The 24,910-nt window shown below is 40.8% G+C and overlaps 1 protein-coding gene across 2 annotated transcripts; it reads right to left on the bottom strand.

Moving 5' to 3' along the window:
• Window positions 1-1,669: 1,669 nt before the first annotated feature.
• On the bottom strand, window positions 1,670-5,387 carry LOC122045241 (receptor-like serine/threonine-protein kinase SD1-8). Of its 2 annotated transcripts, XM_042605378.1 has the most exons (8): window positions 4,015-5,387; window positions 3,465-3,608; window positions 3,258-3,394; window positions 2,968-3,178; window positions 2,586-2,817; window positions 2,367-2,514; window positions 1,999-2,294; window positions 1,670-1,920 (listed from the first exon to the last, which is right to left on the bottom strand). In XM_042605378.1, the coding sequence occupies exons 1-8, from the start codon at window positions 5,267-5,269 to the stop codon at window positions 1,917-1,919; spliced, it is 2,427 nt and encodes an 808-aa protein (XP_042461312.1). In that variant the 5' UTR covers window positions 5,270-5,387; the 3' UTR covers window positions 1,670-1,916. The 2 variants fall into 2 exon arrangements, with proteins under 2 accessions (XP_042461312.1, XP_042461313.1); XM_042605379.1 differs by lacking the exon at window positions 3,465-3,608 and having other exon boundaries at window positions 1,670-2,294.
• Between the last annotated feature and the right edge of the window lie 19,523 nt (window positions 5,388-24,910).

The following is a 24,910-nucleotide window of genomic DNA, read 5'->3' as shown; positions in this document are numbered from 1 at the left end:
AGCTAAGGAAAAAAGGCTCCTAGTGTAGAACAAACTAAAGGAACAGACCCAACGTGCAGGTTGGAACATACTGACCAAGGATAACAGGTATACAAGAGCAGGTCAGGATACCGACTCAGCATGCAGGTCGGGACATACAAACCATGGATAACAGTAGACGAAAGCAGGTCGGGAAACAGATCGGTCGGACAGGTCGGAACGTGCAAGCCATGGATAACAGGAGACAAATACAGGTCGAGACACAAACCGGTCGAGCAGGTGGGAACGTGCAAGCTATGGATAACAGTAGACGAAGGCAGGTTGGGAAACAGACTGGTCGGGCAGGTCGGAACGTGCAAGCCATGGATAACAGTAGACGAAGGCAGGCTGGGAAACAGACCGGTCGGGCAGATCGGAATGTGCAAGCCATGGATAACAGTAGATGAAGGCAGGTCGGGCAGGTCGGAACATGCAAGCCATGGATAACAGTAGACGAAGGCAGGTCGGGAAACAGGTCGGTCGGGCAGGTCGGAATGTGCAAGCCATGGATAACAGTAGATGAAGGCAGGTCGGGAAACAGACCGGTCGGGCAGGTCGGAGCGTGCAAGCCATGGATAACAATAGATGAAGGTAGGTCGGGAAACAGACTGGTCGAGCAGGTCGGAACGTACAAGCCATGGATAAAAGTAAATAGAAGCAAGTCGGGATATGGCTCGGTTGTACAGGTCGATAACAGTAGAAGCAGGTCAGGATACAGACCCAGCGTCCAGGCACTACAGGACAAACAAGCTAGGAAATCGTAACTGCTTGTCAGAGAATGTCAGAAAGCAATCAGCGTGTCAGGGAATATTCTCATAGTCGGGGCTCATTACCCCTTTTGATTCCATCGCCAGCCTATAAGAAGGTGTCACGTGTCATTCACCGCCAGACAAAGTCTGACAGCCGACATTCCCTGACACCCGTCAGACCGAGAAACTTCCATTGCAGTATAAAAAGGGATATTTTGTCCCTTATGCAGGTACGCTCACTCGTCATTTCTCACTAGTCTTTACTTTTCGTCCTTTCTCTGTATTTTCTGGGGAAAAAATACCTGACTTGAGCGTCGGAGGGCCTGACCCGGGGACTTTTTCCCTGGTTTCTGGTCTCTAACGACTGGTAGGCTCGTCTGAGTATGCCCAGGGCGATAGTGTCATCGTCCTGGTCATCCTCCTTCGTCAGCCATCCGTGTAAGCCTTTTCGAGGGGTGCCAGGTAGATCTGACTCCGTGGCGACTTTCTGTCAACTTCCAGTACATCAAGGCCCGCCTTCATCCGACTCAACTTCCGGACAGGATCAATTATCATATAGGTTTGCGAAAATGGAATCATAATCAAGATTAGAAATTTCACAATTTTCAAAATCCTGTGCCACTAGCTATAGATATTGGGTTAATTCTATGATATGCCTGTGTAAGATCATCACACTACGATTACAAAGGGGGGCTTCCTCTTAATGAAATATACAAGGTGCAGTTTTCATAGTCTAGTAAATAATATTCTTTCAAATATGCATAACAGCATCATAAAACATTATCTTAATTACTTTGCTCAATTGTCGTGTAAAGTTTTTCAACCTAGTGATATCCTTGCTTAACTCTCACAAAACGTTATCATAAACATTACAGGTTTCTATAAATCTTATTGCCAATTTTCTCAGTTATTGAATTTGATCCACACTTGCATGACAAAACTTGACACACTCAGCATACAATTATTCATGCACAACCAAATGGCTAGACGAGTATATCACAATCGACAAACAGCTCTAATGATAAATGTCTATTTGGATTGTACCACACATCACATTCCACTTTTCATGTCTTACCTGCATTAACAAACAGCTCTAATGATAAATGTCTATTTGGATTGTACCACACATCACATTCCACTTTTCATGTCTTACCTGCATTAACAAACAGCTCTAATGATAAATGTCTATTTGGATTGTACCACACATCACATTCCACTTTTCATGTCTTACCTACCTTCTAATGTTGTGTCGGATGCATCGTTGATGGATATCGGATATTGCATTCCTATTGAAGAATAAGATGAGTCTAAAGCAGCAACAAAACCAGGTTGTTTAGGTTCTGGTATAGGACTGTCACTACCCAACATAATAACTACCAAGGGCATTGTCGGCCTATCTTGTGGTCGCTCTTGAACGCATAAAAGACCTATCTTTATGCACCGCATGACCTCAGCTACTGAAAATGAATGGTCAATTGATTCATCAGCGATTTGTAAGCTTTTATCTTCTTTCCACAAGCTCCATATCTACAAATACAATTATTGTAGTTACTAATCAGCACAAATTTCAAATGTGAATAGCATTATTTTCAAACTTACGTGCCCTAAAAGGTTCAGGTAGTTTGAATTATAAACTTCTCTGTTCTTTTTGCCACTAACGATCTCAAGTAGCAATACACCGAAACTAAATACGTCTGATTTTATTGAGAAAGTTCCATTCATTGCATATTCAGGAGACATGTATCCACTGCATTATTAACGACAAAATTAGATATTTTTATAATAAATTTAAATAATAAAAAATAAAATAATACTTACTATGTTCCAACTACTCTTCTTGTATTTATTTCCGGTTCATCACCTCCAAATATTCTTGCCAACCCAAAATCTGATATTTTAGGAATGCTATCTTTATCAAGAAGGATATTACTGGTCTTCAAATCTCTATGAATAATTTTGAGTCTTGAGTCATGATGGAGATAAAGGAGGCCTCGAGCTATTCCGACTATAATATTGTATCGTGTTTTCCAATCCAACAACATTCGCTTTGCTTCATAAGAGAATTTTACAATTTTCAAGAGAAAAGTGGCTAAGGGGTAACATTTTGTATTTAAATTTCAATAAAAGACAACTTTTAGAAGGAGAATAGGTATGATAATATAAAAAGACAATATTGTGTGAGTAGAAAAGAACAACTAACCGAACAAGAATGCATCTAAACTTCCTTTGGGCATATACTCATAGATTAATGTCCTCTCCCCTCCTTGAATGCAACAGCCGAGCAGGCGAACAAGATTTTGATGTTGTAGCTTAGCAATTATCACTACTTCATTTTTGAACTCTTGAATGCCTTGTGTGGATGTTTTGGATAGTCTTTTTACAGCTATCTCTTGTCCATCGACCAACTTCCCCTGAAATATGTACATCACCATATTTCACATTATTTTGTCGGTGTTCTAAGTTTATATTCTTACATAGTCATGGTTATACCTTGTACACAGGCCCGAATCCACCTTGACCGAGTTTGTTCTCTTCTGCAAAATTATTTGTCGCAGCTAAAACTATGTCCAAGTCAAACAAAGGCAAGTTCAGGTCCTTCTCTTCTAATTCTTTAACAACGCTGTTCTCTGCATGAAATGACAAAGATCTGTCATGGCATTGAAGAAGCAATCAGAAGGTAGATAGTATCAATAATACTTCTTTTCCTGCGTCTGCCAACACGGCGTGCAATGCAAACATAGCATGCAATGCAAACTAGGAGAATGAGCAACGCTGCAGGAACACCAATATATATCGCAGTTAAGTGACCACTCCGCGCAGATGATTGATTTGAAGTCTGGACTGTTCGGATAAAAAAAAAATTAAAAACAAATATTTGTAAAATCTTTTAGTATTTAGCATGACGTAAAATTGCCATTAACGAAAATTTTTCTAAGAGCGTCCTTAAATGATTGACATCCCTTGTGTAGGCCACAGAGGGAAAATTTAACATTACGGTGGGTGGTAACCGATAAGGGGAAAATTACACCCTACCCGTACAGGTAATATCCCCATCCCTCACATTAGTATGGTGGACCCCACTGACCCTAAGTAAGCTCCATAATGTGAGGGGATGGGGGCACTGTCTATATAGACAGAAGTGAACGAACTTGGATAAGAATGATTTGATTCCCATGCAAGTGCTAAGTTCGAACCACAGGTGACATTGGTATGTTATGCCAGACCCATCTATGTTTTCTGAATTTACCTTGTGCCCAATTTGTGTGACCTGGTTGTTCAGCTCCATGACTAAGTGGACTGCCTGGAGGTTCACCCCCGCGACTAACCGGACTGGCTGGTGGTGAACCACGACTAACCGGACTGGCTGGTGGTGAACCACGACTAACCGGACTGGCTGGTGGTTCACCTCCGCGACTAACCGGACTGGCTGGTAGTTCTCCGCGACTAACCGGACTGGCTGGTGGTTCCGGACTGGCTGGTGGTTCACCTCCGCGACTAACCGCACTGGCTGGTAGTTTTCTGGTACTAACCGGACTGGCTGGTGGTTCACCTCCGCGACTAACCGCACTGGCTGGTGTTTCGTGACTGGCTGACAGTTCACGTCCGAGAGAAGGTTGTTCCGAGGGGTAATCCGCCAGCAGCCTGACATGCAAATCTTTTCTTCCCACCAGCCTGACATACAAATCTTCTCCTCCACGAGTATTGTTGTATAATTTGAGATCGGTGATATTGCCCACCCACATTATGCATCCGCTCTCACTTTCATCGAGGCTAGAGCTTGCACAGGCTGCACAAGAGCAATTCCTCAAGCATGATTCGTGGTACTGGTCTTGGCTCAGTTCTCTTTCCACCACTACTGGGGTCGATGTGTCCGGTAGTTTTGCCTCCTTCCAAGGAGTGTGGTCTGATAGTTTCGAACCGGGGATTCGAAAGAACCCATCAGTCCCATTCCCACAATCCGATAGAGAATTTCTCGAGCAACCATACGGTCTAGTCCCTGGCTTCCAAGACTCTGAGTTTTTTACAAGAAAACCTGCTAGAAATCTACACATCTGTGGAGGCGGAGCATTGGGACTGCAGAAGGACTTGACCCCGCAGATCGACATCACGTCGCACGAATCCGTTGGCACGTACCAAGTAACATTCCACGCCCCTGTGCCAACGACCCAAACACGACGTTGCAAGACACCCGATTGGTTCGCGACCAACACTGAGATGGTCGAGGGATGGAGAAGCTTGAATGAGTAGATGACTTGGTGAAGGTCAACCACAAACGTTGCGTTGAAAAGTTTTGGATCGTCCATATCTGGCGCACCACTAAAATGAAGGCCATTCCATGGCCCCCCTCGCCAAACGTGCTGGGTTCCAGACCGTAGAAACAGTTGGGGTTCACCTTGCAGGTCAATGCCCAAGGTGTGGTTACCTGGGGACGGGTCGTGGGCACTCGCCCATGACGTGAGTTTGCGGTTGAGTCCGGACGTCACGTCCCAGCCCAGCTTCATTCCGGGGAGGAGGGTGTCGGTCGGAAAGTTGAAACTCTGCCATGCAAAGCTATCGGGGTCATCGTTGCCCGCCTCCCTGACGGCGAAGTTCCCGTCGTCGAAGAGCGTCGCCTCGGGGTTCGTGAGTCTGGTCATAGTCGGCGAGGACCAGATGGTGGTCGAGTTATTACTGGCGATGACGAGCATACCTTCCCCAGAGAGCGAAAGGCGTCCTGATCCACCATCGATCGGGCGCAAACGGTTGGCGACCCACACAGGTGTTTGTGAGATGTGGCGGTACCATATTCCGATGTAGCGACGGCCGGAGCCGGCAGGGCTGAAAAAGCCCAGTTCGAAGCGGCCGTCGGAGGAGATCAAAGATGTTCCATCGTCGTAAAGAGGTTGGCCTGGAATCAAGAGGTTACCGGCTTCGATGGTGGGGGAGATGAAACCAGCGAGGAGGAGATGGAGAAGGAAAGCGGAAAGTTTGCAGCTGCTGACCCTTCTAATCTGCATCATCAATTCCAATTCCAATTCCTGCCCGATCAGTATGTGATGCAAGAAGCTAACTTTGATCAAAGAGGAAAGAAAAGTTTGCAAAATAAGTCAGTCGCGTTGGAATTTAGTTGTGTCGGTTGTTCTCTCGGTAAACCTTTAACGCAAAGCCACACGCTCAGTCAAGACAGCATCTAGGATGGAGCTAGTCAATCCGTCATTCTTGAACGGGGTTAATTCGACCCTCCTCTGACGGCACTGCTCGCACCCCTCGCAAAAGGGGTGGGCCCCACTGACGCCCGGGTGGGCTCCTCCCAGACCCCTGTGAGGGTTGAGGGCAGTGCCCGAAGGGCAGGGTCGAATTGAATTAATCCTAGAACGGAGGTAGCACACACTGTGTTTCAACTTCCAACGACTCTTTGTTTGGACCAGGAGAAAGATGAAATTTACCAAAATGACAGATAATTACTAAGGGACGCACTTATTTGGTTGGCCAAGTTTTTTTTTTCCCTCTCTTTCTTACCATATCTCTTTTCGTTTTCTTACATACATGCATAATTGTTATGATGCCACATAATTGATAATTGTTATGATGCTGATTTTAAAAAAATAATCACTGCAACTTAATTACATTAAATTTTCTTCTGAGGATATGAATCAGTACCATCATAGCGTTGGTCTGATTTAAATCATGCCTAATATGAGTTTGATTTTCCAAAGATTAAGATGATTCTTTTAATAATATTTTAATATTTCTTAGATGAGATACAGAATGTAAGATAACATTGAACTCTTCGTAACCTCAAAAACTCATAGAACTTGAAATGAATTCAATTGGACATGTCAAGATAGCATATTTACGGGTGCTATCAAGCTCTACAATTATAGAAAATATAGACTACTGAGACCATCTCCAACCACAAACTCTATTTTGGTGCACTTTCAACACCAATTTGGTGTCATTTGAGCACCAAAATTTTTTCCAACTCCAACCATGAGACACCATTTCCTACACTAAAAGGAATATTCTTTAGAATATTCTATTTTTCCATCTTATAATTTATTATTCAACATACATATTAATTTGTTAAATATTTTTATTATGATAATAATTACTATTAATTTTTATGATATTAATTTGTTAAATATTTTTATTACGATAATAATTACTATTAATTTTTATTATATTATGTTTTTAATTACAAGAAAAATAAAATTAGTATTTTTATAATTTTGTTAAAAATAATTGAAATTTTAATATTTAATTGTGTGTTTGTTATGAAATTATCAATATTATAAATTTTAATATGTTTATAATCTTAGCAACATAACAAATATTAAAATTTATAATATATATTTAATTGAAATTTATATATTAAATTTATAATATATAAAATTTATATAATAAATTCAATTAAATTAAATCATATTAATTTATAATATTAAAAAATATTTTAAATATAACTTACCTATTATGATATATTATATTAAAAAAATATCTACTTGCACCAAAATGGTGCAAGTGAACAGTGCAGCACCAAGATAGTGCTGCACTGTTCACTTGCACCATTTTGGTGCTATTTTTGGGGTCACCATTGGAGGGGATATGGTGCCCTTTTTACACCAAAATGGTGTAAAAGGGCACCGGTTGGAGATGCTCTGAGCGTCGAAATCATCCATGTCATAATTAGTTAATCTTTCTTGCTCCATATAACATAATTTGATTCATCTTCCCATGGTTTGTAAGACTTACTATCAACAATTCCAAAATAAATAATTATCATTGTTAAATTTGATGGATAAATAAGATATGACATTCACGGATATGTGTTGCTGGGTTGTTTTTTTAGTGGATGATGGAGATGAAAGTTCCAACCTGATATATAAGGATTCAAAAGAAGAGTTAGAGATTGTACAAGCCAGTTTTTCTATGAAAATTTTGCTATTGCACGCCTTTTTCAGAAGAGAAGCAAACTGCATCAGCGAAGTTTGAGCCGTTGCAAGGTAAAAGCGCGACCGACAAAGAAACAAGCTAGCTCAAATGAGGAGAGAAGGGATGCAAATCTTCCTGAGAACCCTAACGGGGAAGACGATCACACTCGAGGTCGAGAGCAGCGACTGATATCCGTGCACAGATGAAGGGCTGCAAGGAAAGGGGATGGATGTTCCTGCTCCGAAGGAATCCAGAGATTCCAGCAGTTCGTGTGCGAGATCTGCAGCAAGAAGGATCAACTTGATTTGATATTTCTGCAGCAAGGACCAACCTTAATTTAGCTCCACTGGCGGGGCCACAACCTGTTGCTAAAAGCAGCGGAGATTAAGTTGAGAAAAGAAGAAGAGAGGAGATTATGATTAATTGCTGGTGGTATTATGTGTGATGAAGGAAGAAGAGCTAAGGCTTGATACCATGTTAAGAAGAAAGTAATTGGACCAATTAAACTTGTTTATTGATTTGTTCATGTACAGGTGGTATAATTTATAACGCATTTATGGGACTCGATTAATTGACCTATTAATAAGGAACATATTTATTTTAATAATTATTGAGTCCTAGTTAGTAGAGCACCGATTTCTTTGACAACTTTTGTATGATTCAGGGATGTGTAACTCATATTTACGGTCGGATCGCGACCGCGATCCGATCACAAATAGTTGCAATCCTTTCTTGGGTTCACCGTCCCCACCAGATTATAGTTTTTGTTCGGAGCGAGCGGTCGGAGACCGCCCAAAGGCATCCAGTGGTGGATTAGTGGCCAGGTTACTGGGCGCCGAGCGAGGGTGTCCTCTGGGCGGCCTCCGGCCGCCCGCTCCGAACAAAAACTATAACCTGATGGGGATGATGAACCCAGGAAGGGATCATAATTGCGATCCGACCGCAAATGCGAGTGGCATATCTCCTGGACCACGAAAAGTGGTCCAGGAGATCCTGCCTCTAGTTAGGAGCACAGATCTCCTGGACCACTTTTTTGTGGTCCAGGAGATGTGCCACTCGTATTTGCGGTCGGATCGCGACCGCGATCCGACCGTAAATAGTTACGATCCTTTCTTGGATTCACTGTCCCCACCATATTATAGTTTTTGTTCGGAGCGAACAGCCGGAGGCCGCCCGAAGGCCTCCGATGGTGGATTAGTGGCCAGGTTACTGGGCGCCGAGCCAGGGTGTCCTCCGGACGGTCTCCGGCCGCCCACTCCGAATAAAAATTATAACCTGATAGGGACGGTAAACCCAGAAAGGGATCACAACTGTGATCCGACCGCAAATGCGAATGGCACATCCCCTGGACCACAAAAAGTGGTCCAGGAGATCCTGCCTCTAGTTAGGAGCACAGATCTCCTAGACCACTTTTTTATGGTTCAGGGGATGTGTCACTCGTATTTGCGGCTGGATCATGATCGTGATCCAACTGCAAATAGTTGTGATCCTTTCTTGGGTTCACCGTCCCCACCAGATTATAGTTTTTGTTCGGAGCGGGCGGCCAGAGGCCTCCCGAAGGCCTCCGGTGGTGGATAAGTGGCCAGGTTACTGGGCGCCGAGCGAGGGTATCCTCCGGGCGGCCTCCGGTCGTCCGCTCCGAACAAAAACTATAATCTGATGGAGACGGTAAACCCAGGAAGGAATCGCAACTACGATCCGACAGCAAATGCAAGTGGCACATCCCCTGGACCACAAAAAGTGATCCAGGAGGTCAAATTGAACAATTCTCGTTTATACTTCTTGCATTTATTTTATTCGATTCATCCTTTCAAAAACTAAAATTTAATATTTTAGGAATATTGTCCTTGTCAAAAAAGATATTACGGGTCTTCGTATCACTCCAAAAAGAAAAAAATCCCTTATTTATGATGAATTTTAGCTATCAAAGGAGATCGATAAAAATACATAGAAACTAATTTCATATCATTCCAAACTTTTTAAGTTCATATGTCGAATTTCAAACACATTTATTTTCATTTTTAATTTTCATACCAATTTACAACGAATCTAGGGTTTCGTCGTAGCATTTACTGCATCATGTCGCAAGCTTCTATGACGAACTCTGTTTTTATCGTAGAGTTTGTAAATATTGGAATGAATTTCAAATTTCAACGCTAAATATGTTGAAGGTTTGGGATGAATATGTTTCATCTCAAAATTTTGTCCCTAAATTAAAAATTTTTTTTGTAGTGTCAATGAAAGACCATTTTTAGAAGGAGACTAGACATGATAAAATTAAAAGGTAATATTGTGTGACTAGAAAAGAACAACAACTAACCGAACAAGAATGCATCAAACTTCTTCAGTTAGGCATATACTCATAGATCAACGTCCTTTCCCCTCCTTGAATGCACCGCCAAGAAGGCGAACAAGATTTTATTGTTGTAGCTTCATAATTGATACGGAGAGAATAGGAGGAAAGAAGAGGGGCAAGGTGGGAAAACCACTGTTTAGGGCTTAAGAGAGGAAGAGCTAGCTTGGTTGGGGGGTGGGGGGGCTTCGTGGTGTGCGGGTTCTGCCTGTTGGAGTGTATACTGAAAGCCTAAGCTTTGTAAACATTCATTATGAATAAAGAATCACATTTGGTCTAATTATCTACATTTGTTTGTAGTTGTTCATTTAATTTATATTGTAGATAACATAGTATGTGGTGTCACATACAGAAGATGATGTTATCAGTACTTTATAAATTATAAACAGTAGCTTATAAATTATAAACAGTAGCTTACGACCAGAATGGAAAGGAACAAACCATTAGAAAGTCGTAGTGTAATTAGGTATTAGTTTATCTTGACTATATAATTACACTAGTACACTCAGAGTGTATTGAGTAGGACCATTTGAGGTCGTTCCTTTTATACTGACTTTATAAAGGAACAAAGACCTCAGTTATTATGGAAGTGTGTGCTCTTAATCCTAATATAATAACAAGCACATATGTTTGATATTTATTTCTTTAATTTATCAATGGGTGAGATTTAGTTCGATGAATCAATAAACCCGATAAATTGGGAAATGGTATCACTCATAGTGTGTGTTGTTGATTATAGAAGGAAACTGTGTCCTAGTGATACTAGGTTGATAATGTCCTCAAGAGGAGCTCATAAAGATTGTCATGTTAAACCCTGCAGGTGGACTTAGTCCGACATGATAATAAGGTTGAGTGGTACTACTCTTGGACTTATATATTAATTAAATGAGTTGTCAGTAACTCACTTAATTAGTGGACATTTGATATCTTAAACACAGGGAGACTAACACACTCATAATAAGAAGGAGCCCAAAATATAATTTGGGATTGGTGCGGTAGTTCAATGATAGTTCTCTAGTGGAATGAATTATCATTGATAAAATTAAGTTGTGTGTTGGGGCGAACATGGGATGCTTAATTTTATCGGAGACCAAAACCAATTCCTCCTCTCGGTCCCTATCGTAGCCTCTTATTTATAGAGTACTATACCCACATATACCCACCTTCTATACCCACCTAAAGGGGCCGGCCAAGCTAGCTTGGGAACCAAGCTAGGGCCGGCCTTGGTCGGCCCTAGCTTGAACCCAAGCTAGTAGGGCCGGCCATAATTAAATAAAAAGAAATTTAATTTTAGATTTTATTATTATGTGGAAGATATAATTTAAAGAGAATTAAAATTAAAATATCTCTCTTGTAAAAGATTTACAAAAGATTAAAGAAAGAGATTAGATCTCTTTCCTTATTTGTAGATTGGAGAGATTTTTATTTTCTCTTTAAAATTATTCACATGTTAATAAAATTAAAATTATAGATATTTCCTTTTATTAACCATGAAGAGATTTTTAAAGAGAAATTTTATTTTTTAAAATTTCCGGAAACAAATAAGGAAAGTTTTAATTGTTGATTAAAACTTGTCCAAATTGCTTCCTCTTGATGTGGCCGGCCATTAGGGTTTATTTGGGTAATTTTATTTTATTTTTCTCAAATAATTCATGTCAAGGAAATTAAAGAAATTTTATTGTAAGTAAATTTCCTAATTTGCCTAGGCCAAGGAATATAAAAGAAGGGGTGAGGGTGCCTTCACAAGACACAACATGTATGGGTCCTCTCCCTCTTTTGTTCCTTGGTGTGGCCGGCCAACCTCTCCCTCTCTTCCTCTTGTGGTGGCCGACTACTTCATCTCTCTTGGAGTTCTTGTGGTGGCCGGATACTACGTGGAGAAGAAGAAGAAGAAGGAGAGAAAGCTAGCATCTCTTGGAGCTTGGTTAGTATTTTGATTTTCTTCTTTGGTAAAGTTCTTCCTTTGTGGCCGAACCTTGCTTGGAGGAGAAGAAGGTGGTTGGTGGTTTCTCATCTCGGTAGATCGTTGCCCACACAACGTCCAAGATTAGAAGAGGAATACGGTAGAAGATCAAGAGGTTTTTCTACAAGGTATAACTAGTAATTTCTATTTCCGCATCATGCTAGTTATTTATGGAAATAATACCAAATACAAGAGGCTTACGTTCTAGAATTTCGAATATGGTTTTTCGAAGTTGTGTTCTTTTGTTTCTTTCTTTTCTTGTGATTTGATTGTTCTCTTTGGTTAACCTAAAGTTATTTTAGGAAATTAAATATTAGCTTTCTATTAAAGGTTTTGTCTAGTCGGTGGTGGTTGCTCCCATATCCAAGAAGGTCATGTGCCTCGCCACGTCAGTACTGGGAACCTTTTATGGAAATTAATATTTAATGGAATTAATAACTTAAGGAGACTTGGGTCGAACGTGTTAAGGTTCGCAGGAGATCCAAGTCAAAACCTAAAAGAACAAATAGATTAAGTTTTGGATCAAACGTGTTAAGTTCCGCAGGCGATCCAAAATTTAATTTAAAAGAACACATGGTAGCTAGGAAAAGGTTCAGACCTTTGTACAAAATTTTTGTACAGTGGAACCTATAGGTTTTCCGAGTAGCAACCAACAATTGGTATCAGAGCTAGGGTTTTGCCTCTGTGTATTTGGTATTTAGTTTAATTATGCACATGTCATACATAATTTAGGCTGGATAATAGTAGGATGTGCTAACTTTGTGGATGCAGGATCCAACTATTATGGCTTTTAGTTAATTATGTGTGTGATTGGACCCTTGGACATGTCAAGGGCAATTTATATGTGTGTGCATGATTGTATTAAAATACTGCAGGAGCTGTATTTAGTTTTATTAGAATTTTATTTTGATCTAGATACATGTACATTCCTTTTATGGAATATAGGATCAAAATGTAAAATTCTATTTATGTCATGGATCGAATCTTGCAAAGCGTGGAACCTTCTAAGGACCAGAGGCGCAGCGGAACTCGGAGCAAGATGGATGCACCCGGTGGCGGTGGCCAAATATGGCAGCAGCTTTGGATGACAACACACGGAGGACAATTAAAGATAAAAGTCATAATAGTTGAAAATTAGATTTTCTATTTATTGCTTTTATATTGTCTGTGTGTGTGCATGTTAGTTTACAAGTTTAGTAGGCTAGCATAGTTAAAATTCCTCATTTATAAATAACTAAGTGGGAGAGGATTTTTAAGTAAATCCATGGTCTCCATTCTTTGGTTTGTAAGTGATGCAAACAAGCTTGCGCATGGCTCGAGTGCCTTCCTCCATAACGGATGAGCTTGTTTGCGGATCACTAGAAACAGACTTCCATTTTGGATGACTATAGGAAGTTAATTAAGAGCGTGTGATCTTCCCCAACGGAAGGGGCATAATCTTATTAATGGACTTAGTGTCAAGTAATGGTGTACACTTAGACACATCTAATAGTATCCTCCCCAACGGAGTCACTGCTATTATTTGTGTGACCAAATAATACCAACTATTAATTTTATTTATCAAAAAATTAGGTTGACAAGATAATAAAATTAATGGGTTAAAACCCTCCTTTTACAAATGTTGAATTTGTATACGTCTACACTAACGTGGCATACAAAATTCACGGTGTTTTAAGGTGTTGGTTAATTTAAAATAGTATTGTTTGAGGAATCAATATTATTCTAAATTTAGAGTTCTGACCAAAAGTTATTTGTGATTCTTAGGATGACTTTCAACCCACTGTCCATCATACTTCAACAAAATAGACTTACTGGACCAAATTACATAGATTGGAAAAGAAACCTGGATATTGTTCTTACTGCTGAAAGCTATAAATTTGTACTGACTGAGCATTGCCCTGATGCACCCACTGGTGAATCTACCCAAGAGGAGATTGAATATCATAGGAAATGGGTAAAAGCAGATGAGATGGCGCGGTGTTACATTTTGGCTTCAATGTCAAATGTATTGCAACATCAGCATAAAGATTTACCAACACTATGATATTATGAACAATCTCAAGGAACTCTTTGGTCATCGGGATAGGGCTTCTAGACAAGAAGCTATGAGAAGATAATGATGACCACCATGCAAGAGGGTACTCTGTAAGGATCATATCCTAAACATGATGGCTTATCCGAACAATACAGATCCTTGGAGGAGAAATTGATGGGAAACCCGGATCGATATGATCCTCCAAACCCTACCTAGAAGTTTTGAGCAGTCTTGAACTATAATATGAATAAAAGGATTTATTCATTAAGCGGAACTACTGATAGAAGCAGCAGAAGGGTTATTTAGTCACAATGCTCAAATTCACTATCTTGAAAATGGTTCTACTTCTAAACCGAAGGTAAGAAGAAGAAGAAACAAACTGGTTCAGAAAGAAAGTGAATAAATCTCAGTGTACGGGTTTAAAATTGGAATGAAGAAGCCGAAGGGCAAGTGCTTCATCTGCAAGCGGGCAGGAGAAGGCGGATGTCCTCGTAAGAACCAAAACAAAGGTATATCTCATACTCTAGTTGTTGAAACATGTTTAGCGGTGTTATCTACCGACACCTGGTGTGTAGATAGCCATCGATCATGTCTGCAATTCCTTGCGGGGTTCCAGAAACCCGACGACTATCTGAAGGGGAGATTACTGTCTACATGGGCAATGCTACTAAGGTGGCAGTTGTTGCAATGGGAGACGTCTACTTATCTTTTAGTAGAAATAGAAATTTGGTTTAAGAAATTGTCTTTATGTACCCAGTTTTAGAAAGAATTTAATTTCAGTTTCTAAACTGTTTATAGATGGATATTCAGTTTCTTTCAGTAACGATGTAGTTATTAAAAGAAATAAAGTGATTATCTGTTCTGGTGCATTAGTTGGCAATTTGTATATTTTAAATCCAAATTCTTCCACAAAGCAAAACATGGAAATTTATAACTCATCTTCTAATTCTAATAAGAGAAAAGAACCTTCAGAAATGAACCAAGCATATCTTTGGCATCTAAGGCTTGGTCATATTAACTTAAGTAGGATTCAGAGGCTTATAGCCGATGGACTTTTGGGTTCATTAGAGTTGGAAAATTTTCCAACTTGTGAATCTTGCTTAGAAGGTAAAATGACCAAGAGGTCGTTCAAGGCCAAGGGGTATAGAGCCAAAGAAGTGTTAGAGTTGGTTCACTCTGATTTGTGTGGTCCTATGTCTTTCCAGTCAAGATGATGTTTTTAATATTTTGTCTCGTTCATAGACGATTATGCAAGATATGGATACATGTACCTAATGCGCCGCAAGTCCGAGTGCTTTGATAAGTTCAAATAATACAAGGTTGATGTGGAGAAACGACTAGGTAAAAGTATCAAGACACTACGACTGATCGTGGTGGCGAATACCTCTTAGGAGAGTTTAGGAATTACTTGTCAGAGGCTGGGATTCAATCCCAATTGTCTGCACCTGGAACACCCCAACAGAATGGTGTAGCAGAACGAAGGAATAGGACTCTTATGGAGATTGTTAGATCAATGATGAGTTATTCAGAATTACCAAATTCGTTTTGGGGATATGCTCTGGAAACAGCAGTGTACGTTCTGAACTTAGTACCTTCTAAATCAGTTTCTTCTACTCCCATAGAATTGTGGAATGGGCGAAAGCCCAGTCTAAGACATATTCGGATTTGGGGTAGTCCAGCACATGTGCTGAAACCAGATGCTGATAAGTTAGAATCCCGTACAGAAGTTCGCGTGTTTGTAGGATATCCCAAAGGAACGAAAGGTGGTTTATTTTATAGTCCTAAAGACCAGAAGGGCATTGTTAGCACCAATGCCCAGTTTTTAGAAGAAGACTATATAATGGATCACAAGCCCAGTAGCAAAGTTGTTTTAGAAGAACTTAAAGAGGACATGTCTACTTCAGTACCAACAGAACAAGATGAAGTACCACAAGAGACTGCAACACGTGTCACACATGATACACAACCACAGACAGTGCCTCGTCGTAGTGGGAGGGTTGTAAGGCAGCCTGAAAGATTCATGTTTTGGGAGAGTCTTGGACTTGATCCGGGTAAACATGAACCGATCCCGATCATAATATGAAGCACTCCAAGATATAGATCGGCATCTTGGCAAAAGGCAATGAATTAGAAATAGAGTCCATGAACTCTAATAAGGTCAGGGAGCTTGTAGAACCACCGATGGTGTAAAAGCCGTTGGATGCAAGTGGATTTACAAAAGGAAAAGAGGGAGACGGGAAGGTAGAAACCTTCAAAGCTAGGCTTGTTGCGAAGGGTACACTCGGAAAGAGGGAATCGATTATGAGGAAACTTTTCACGGTAGCCATGCTTAAGTCTATCCGGATACTCTTATCCATTCTTTTCATATGGATTATGAGATTTGACAAATGGATGTCAAGACTTTCCTTAATGGAAGTCTTGAAGAAAACATCCATATGAAGCAACGAAGGATTTATTGAAAAGGCAAAGAGCATCTAGTATGCAAGCTCAATCGGTCCATTTATGGACTGAAAAAGCTTCAGGTCTTGGAACATCCGGTTTAATGAAGTAATCCAGTCATATGGATTTATTCAAAGTCGGATGAGTCTTGTGTATATAAGAAGTGTAACGGAAGCGTGGTGGTATTTCTTGTACTATCGTAGATGATATTTTGTTAATTGGCAACAATGTCAAGGTATTATCGACGTAAGGGTATGGTTGTCCAAACAATTTGATATGAAAGACTTAGGAGAATGTGCACACATTCTTGGGATCAAAGTTATAAGGGATCGCAAGAAAAGAATGTTGTGTCTATCCCAAGCTTCATATATAGATACAATCCTTGCTCGTTTTAGCATGCAAGACTCCAAGAAAGGTTTCTTACCTTTTAGACATGGAGTAGCTCTATCTAAAGAGATGTCTCCAAAGACATCAAAGAGATAGAGGACATGAAAGCGATTCCTTATGCGGTAGGAAGCCTAATGTATGCAATGCTATGTACAAGACCGATATCTATTTTCCGTAGGCATGGTCAAGAATATCGAGTAACCACAGACAAGGACATTGGTGCGGTAAAGCATAAATTAAAGTACACGAGAAGGACTAGGGATTATATGCTAGTTTACCAAGCGGATGATTTGCTCCACATGGGTTACAGTTGATTTCCAATCGAGATAGGGATAATGAAGTCTACATCGGGCTATGTGTTTACTTTGGGAGGTGGAGCCATTTCATGGAGGTGTGTTAAGATGCGTTTGGACTCAACCATGGAAGCTGAGTATGTAGCAGCCTCGAGGCGGCTAAAGAAGCGATATGGCTCAGGAACTTTCTAATGGACTTAGATGTGATTCTGGTTTGCCCAAGATCATCACAATTTATTGTGATAATAGCGATGCTTAATTGCAAACTCGAAGGAACCACGAGCTCATAAGGCGAGTAAACATATAGAGCGCAAGTACCACGATACGAGATATCGTGAGCGAGGAGAAGTTGTCATCGCCAAGATTGCATCGGATAACCTGGCGGATCCTTTCACTAAGGCCCTTCCGAAAGCTTTCGATCGGCATGTGGAGGAATGGGAATCGGATGTATGGTAGAAGATATGGCGACTTAGTCATTAGTATAAGTGGGAGATTGTTGGAGTGTATCTTTGAAAGCCTAAGCTTTGTAAACATTCATTATGAATAAAGAATCACATTTGGTCTAATTATCTACATTTGTTTGTAGTTGTTCATTTAATTTATATTGTAGATAACATAGTATGTGGTGTCACATACAGAAGATGATGTTATCAGTACCTTATAAATTATAAACAGTAGCTTACGACCAAAATGGAAAGGAACAAACCATTAGAAAGTCGTAGTGTAATTAGGTATTAGTTTATCTTGACTATATAATTACACTAGTACACTCAGAGTGTATTGAGTAGGACCATCTGAGGTCGTTCCTTTTATACTGACTTTATAAAGGAACAAAGACCTCAGTTATTATGGAAGTGTGTGCTCTTAATCCTAATATAATAACAAGCACATATGTTTGATATTTATTTCTTTAATTTATCAATGGGTGAGATTTAGTTCGATGAATCAATAAACCCGATAAATTGGGAAATGGTATCACTCATAGTGTGTGTTGTTGATTATAGAAGGAAACTGTGTCCTAGTGATACTAGGTTGATAATGTCCTCAAGAGGAGCTCATAAAGATTGTCATGTTAAACCCTGCAGGTGGACTTAGTCCGACATGATAATAAGGTTGAGTGGTACTACTCTTGGACTTATATATTAATTAAATGAGTTGTCAGTAACTCACTTAATTAGTGGACATTTGATATCTTAAACACAGGGAGACTAACACACTCATAATAAGAAGGAGCCCAAAAATATAATTTGGGATTGGTGCGGTAGTTCAATGATAGTTCTCTAGTGGAATGAATTATCATTGATAAAATTAAGTTGTGTGTTCGGGGCGAACATGGGATGCTTAATTTTATCGGGAGACCAAAACCAATTCCTCCTCTCGGTCCCTATCGTAGCCTCTTATTTATAGAGTACTATACCCACATATACCCACCTTCTATACCCACCTAAAGGGGGCCGGCCAAGCTAGCTTGGGAACCAAGCTAGGGCCGGCCTAAGCTTGGGTTTAAGGTGGCCGGCCCTAGCTTGAACCCAAGCTAGTAGGGCCGGCCATAATTAAATAAAAAATAAATTTAATTTTAGATTTTATTATTATGTGGAAGATATAATTTAAAGAGAATTAAAATTAAAATATCTCTCTTGTAAAAAAATTTACAAAAGATTAAAGAAAGAGATTAGATCTCTTTCCTTATTTGTAGATTGGAGAGATTTTTATTTTCTCTTTAAAATTATTCACATGTTAATAAAATTAAAATTATAGATATTTCCTTTTATTAACCATGAAGAGATTTTTAAAGAGAAATTTTATTTTTTAAAATTTCCGGAAACAAATAAGGAAAGTTTTAATTGTTGATTAAAACTTGTCCAAATTGCTTCCTCTTGATGTGGCCGGCCATTAGAGTTTATTTGGGAAATTTTATTTTATTTTTCTCAAATAAATCATGTCAAGGAAATTAAGGAAATTTTATTGTAATTAAATTTCCTAATTTGCCTAGGCCAAGGAATATAAAAGAAGGGGTGAGGGTGCCTTCACAAGACACAACCTCTATTGTTTTCTCTCCCTTTCTCCTTGGTGTTGTGGCCGGCCATTACTCTCTCCCTCTCTTCCTCTTGTGGTGGCCGAATACTTCATCTCTCTTGGAGTTCTTGTGGTGGCCGGATACTACTTGGAGAAGAAGAAGAAGAAGGAGAGAAAGCTAGCATCTCTTGGAGCTTGGTTAGTATTTTGATTTTCTTCTTTGGTAAAGTTCTTCCTTTGTGGCCGAACCTTGCTTGGAGGAGAAGAAGGTGGTTGGTGGTTTCTCATCTCGGTAGATCGTTGCCCACACAACGTCCAAGATTAGAAGAGGAATACGGTAGAAGATCAAGAGGTTTTTCTACAAGGTATAACTAGTAATTTCTATTTCCGCATCATGCTAGTTATTTATGGAAATAATACCAAATACAAGAGGCTTACGTTCTAGAATTTCGAATATGGTTTTTCGAAGTTGTGTTCTTTTGTTTCTTTCTTTTCTTGTGATTTGATTGTTCTCTTTGGTTAACCTAAAGTTATTTTAGGAAATTAAATATTAGCTTTCTATTAAAGGTTTTGTCTAGTCGGTGGTGGTTCTCCCATATCCAAGAAGGCCATGTGCCTCGCCACGTCAGTACTGGGAACCTTTTATGGAAATTAATATTTAATGGAATTAATAACTTAAGGAGACTTGGGTCGAACGTGTTAAGTTCCGCAGGAGATCCAAGTCAAAACCTAAAAGAACAAATAGATTAAGTTTTGGATCAAACGTGTTAAGTTCCGCAGGCGATCCAAAATTTAATTTAAAAGAACACATGGTAGCTAGGAAAAGGTTCAGACCTTTGTACAAAATTTTTGTACAGTGGAACCTATAGGCTTTCCGAGTAGCAACCAACACTGCCGCCAAAGTCATCTTCTTCCCATGCTTCTCGGTGACGCCGGCCGCCAACCTCCGGCCTCCACTTCCCCTCCTTCTCTTGTCATCCCTCCTCCTTTCTTTTCACCTCCTACGTCGCCGCCGCCAACAGAAAAAGGGGAGCGGTTCCTTCCTCGTCTTCTCACTCTCCTCGCCGGTGCCGCCGCCGATCACCACCTCCGCCCTTCTTCCTCTCCTATTCGCGATACCAGCGACGACCGCCTCTCCCCTCCTCCTCCTCCTCTCTTCCCACGGCCAGCACCTCTGTCGGTCCTCTGCCCTCTCTACGACGCTGCCGTCGGCTCGACGGATAGACCAGCGATCAATCCTCTTCTCTCGCCAGAGCTGCCTCCGGCTGCCCACTCCACTCCTCTCCCTCTCCTTCCCGCGACGCCTCTACCGGACAGATTCGGCACCGATTAAACACACGGCCGGCCATAGCTTCACTTTGTGGCGTCGTCATCCTCTCCACAGCCCCCGCTGAGCACCTCTTGCCGCCAGTCGACATCTCCTCCCTTCTCCTCTCGCCGCCGACTTCCCCAGTGTTGGTGCAACCTTAGGTCAAGGTTGACCTGGGTGACCCGACTCGAGTTGACCTGACTCGAGGTATATTTTGATATTTGACAAGAATGGAGAAGTTATATTTTGATGTTTGACAAGAATAAGAACTTGGGGGATTGTGGGTGCAACCTTTGGTCAAGGTTGACCTGGTTGACCCGACTTGAGTTGACCAGATTCGGGAAAAGTCCAAGTATGGAGACTTGGCACGGAAAGGTCCAAGCAGGGAGCTTGGCACGGGAAAAGTCCAAGTATGAAGACTTGGCACGGAAAAGTCCAAGCAAGGAGCTTGGCACGGGAAAAGTCCAAGTATGGAAGCTTAGCATGGGAGGTCGAAGAGGGCTCGATAGCTCGTTCTCCGGACTAGGTCAGAGAGGGCTCGGTAGCTCGTTCTCTGGACCGGACGTGGAAGTCGGAGAGGGCTCGGTAGCTCGTTCTCCGGACTAGGTCAGAGAGGGTTCGGTAGCTCGTTCTCTCGACCGGACGTGGAAGTCGGAGAGAGCTCGGTAGCTCGTTTTCCGGACTAGGTTAGAGAGGGATCGGTAGCTCGTTCTCTAGATCAGGAGGGCTTTAGGGTTTAAGGCTGGGAAATTGGATCGGTCTGCTGACCGATCCAGTGATACTATGGGTATCTGGATCGGTCTGCTGACCGATCCAGTGATACACTGATTCTCACTGTGGGTCATCTGATCGGTCTGGTGACCGATCAGTAACCAAACAGATTGGGAGAAGGAATAGGAGGGATCGGTCTGTGGACCGATCCACCTATGGCCTGATCGGTCCACAGACCGATCAGGGCTCTGCAACCAACTCTCTGTGAGAGTTGGGATCGGTCCCCTGACCGATCAGATCCATCCTGGATCGATCAGGGTGGAGCCTGATCGGTTCAGGTCTAGCCGTTGAGTCACAACGGCTAGATTTCTGTGTGTCTTCTTCGCAGGTTCATATAAAACAAGAGGTGGAGGGCCTCTACAAAATAGGTTGACTTCTTCTTCCTCCTTGCGATCTGAGCTTTGCTGAGCTCTCCATTACTGAAGCTTCGTGTGAGCTTCCCTCGGCTGGGTCTCCAACTGATCAGTTGCTGCTGTGGTTGGCATCCGTGAAGTTGCTGCTTCATCAACAGTCGACGAGAAGGCAAGCAAACCAGTGTTTTTACATTCATATTGTTCTTGGCTTCTTGCTGTATTTCTTGTACTCTGATCTTGCTGTTGCAAGAGAAATTGTGGCGAGGTTTCTCCACCCAGAAGGAGTTTTTCATTAGCCGATTTTCCGGGGTCTCATCCACCGACGGATTGATAGGATTCGTCCACCTTACGGACACGCCGAGGAGTAGGAGTATCATCTCCGAACCTCGTTATATCATCGCGTTTGAGGTTTGATATTCTCCTGTTTCATTTCTATCTTTTATTTCCGCTGCGCTAACTAAAATTGTAGGAAGAAACGTGAATTTGGGGTCGGTTATTCACACCCCCCCTCTCTAGCCGCGTCCGAAGGTCCTAACAAGTGGTATCAGAGCGAGGTCGCTCTTCGTCGGATTGACACCCGGGGGAGCACGAGCTAGAGAATGGATCAACTTGGAGAAGACGTCACGATTCCACCCTTCTACGATCGCGACGACTTCGCGTATTGGAAGGTAAGAATGAAGTATTTTCTTATGACTAACCTAGTAAATTGGAATTGTGTACAAGTAGGTTTTATTCCTCCGGTGGATAAACAAGGAGAACCTCTCGAGAAGAAGAAGTGGACGAAGGAACAAATCCACCAATCCATAATCAACGACGAGGTAACGAAAATCCTTGAATTTTCATTACCTAATGATATCTTGTGTAAGATAGGTGGATACAACAATGCCAAGGAGTTGTGGAACAACTTAGCTAAGTTCCATGAGGAGAACTCCAATTCAAGTCATGAACAGGAGTCAAGTGAGCCAAGTAGCTCACATCATGGAGGTATGGAATTAGAAGTTGAGGGCTACTCAACATCTAAGGAAGAAGAGGAGGAGAGTTCTTCTTCAAGACTGGAGCAAGAAAAAGAAGCCTCTACCTCCGGAAGGGATGAAGGAGAGAGCTTATATCCATCCTCAACCATAGGTAACTCAAGCAACTTAATTTCAATTAAATTACATATAATGTGCTTTGAGTGTAGGGAATATGGGCATTACAAAAGTAAATGTCCAAAGAGGATTAGGAAGACTCCACCGGCACCAAAAGTCAAGGAAGCCGGAGTCCCGATACGCAAGGGCAAGGAGCACGTGGTGTGCTTCCAATGCAAGCAAAAGGGACATTATAGGAGTCAATGTCCAAGGGGGAGGCAACCTCACAAGGACAAGAGACCAAGCACATCTATGGGGGGAGCTAAGGCAAACCCTAAGGTATCCTTTAAGGCACATTCTTGCAATTCTAATAAGACACATGCTAGTAGTTTTATTGCAATTGTCAATAATGATAAGCATGTTAACCATAGAAACCGATACATGTGCTTAGGTGCCAAACATGTTAGCCTAGATAAGGACAATGCTAGAAATGCCAACCCTAGAGTTAACTCATCTAAGGTTAAAGAAAACCTAGATAGGAATCCCAAAACAACTAGACATATGCCTAGGAATACCTCAAAGAAAAATGGAAAATTAAAGCTTGAGGTATTAAAGAAGGAAAATCAAGTCTTGAGGTCAAGACTTGACACTTTAGAAAAGGCTCTTAAGAATTTGGAGAAGTCAACTCTAGGGTCTAAGGGTCAAAAATCAAAGCCCAAGGACATGAGAGGTTCGGGTCACAAACCTAAGTCTCAAGTGGTCAAGCCCGCTTATCATAATGTTCCATTCGATTATGGAACAAGATCTAGGGCTAAGAAGACCATCACCAAGGTCACAAGGGGAGTCACCCCTAGAGTTGATCTTGATGAGTCCCAAATGACCAAGGCTTTAAAGCCTAGGAGGGTCATTAGGAGGGTTGCTAGGGAAGTCATCCCTAGTGAATATTTAGTGAACCCAATGAGCTCAAATAGGTATTGGGTTCCTAGGAGCATGATTCCTTCACGCTAGATGGTTTAGGGTGTGCCAACCTTAATTGGATAGGTAGTTAACCTACTCATGGCAAAAGGTGGCATTTTAGGAATTTTTAAGGTGTAATCAAGCCTTGAAAATGAAATTAAAAATTATTCCTAAGGTGATTAGGATGTGCCAACCACATTTGAGGAGTTTTCTAGGGTCAATCTAATTGGCACATAGTGATCTAAAAATCTTTAGTATATGATTTTAGGTCTATTACACTTAGGAATATAGAATTTATGGCAAAATGATCAAAATTATCAAAAATAGCAACTAAGGCTAGAATTAGGTATTTTCTATACTTTTATATGCTATTTGTCATATATTGTTTGCCATATGCCATGCCATGACATCATATTTAACTTATTATCATTTGAAATGTCATGATAATACTTAGGTTAGTTATATGTCATGCCTTATTTAAGTTTCATACTTTATGCCATGACATCATGACATTGGTACATATTTCCACTTATGATATTATTTTATGCCATGTCATCATCTCTTGCATTTATGATCAATTAAATTGATTTAAGGATAAAAAACACAATTTGATATGGAGATCTAATTGTTGTTTAGAAAATGCATGAGAACTTAGCTTAAGATGACCTAAACCCATATCTCACATCAAAATTGACTTGGATGTGTTTGATACACCTTAGATGTGTGTGAGATATTAGGATTATGAGTTAGGATCAAGGTGCATAGTTCTTGTACCTAGATGAGCCTAATTCGAATTTGAGGATCATAGGGAAAACTTGTGTACAAGGCATGTACATTTAGCCCTAAGATTGTGGTCCTAAATTGAATGGTTTAAGATCATTTCAAAATTGATTTGAAAAACCTTGATGAAGCTTTTCTAGTGATAGCATTCATCATTGTGCAAGTTGATACAAAGATGGATTAACCTTGAGCTATTTCAAAGTCTTTCGAACTTTGTATCAAGATTTAAAAATGGGAGTTATTTTCATAGAAAACTATTTTTTCCATGATAATATATGTTATGAGGAATGTATCCTCAAAATTTTACTATTTTTTGAATTTTCTGTAATTTTTTAGGGGTTTCTAAATTTCGGGAGAAAAATCAGAAATTCTTATCAGAGAGTTGTGGACCGATCAGAGAAGATCATGATCGGTCCAGGGAAGTCTGGATCGGTCACTGGACCGATCCAGGGAAGTGTGGATCGGTCTGGTGACCGATCCAGTGGAGTCCTGATCGGTCTGGTGACCGATC

This window comes from Zingiber officinale, chromosome 2B (genome assembly GCF_018446385.1).
Source record: "Zingiber officinale cultivar Zhangliang chromosome 2B, Zo_v1.1, whole genome shotgun sequence".
NCBI classification, from domain to species: domain Eukaryota; kingdom Viridiplantae; phylum Streptophyta; class Magnoliopsida; order Zingiberales; family Zingiberaceae; genus Zingiber; species Zingiber officinale.
This window is presented reverse-complemented; position numbering and strand designations above follow the sequence as displayed.

Coding starts and splice junctions, on each gene's coding strand:
- LOC122045241 (XM_042605378.1), bottom strand. CDS start 5,269: ATGAAGCTGGGCTGGGACGTGACGTCCGGACTCAACCGCAAACTCACG. Junction 3,395..3,464: donor TGGCAGACGCAGGAAAAGAA/GTATTATTGATA, acceptor CATTTCATGCAG/AGAACAGCGTTGTTAAAGAA. Junction 2,515..2,585: donor AGAAGAGTAGTTGGAACATA/GTAAGTATTATT, acceptor TTAATAATGCAG/TGGATACATGTCTCCTGAAT.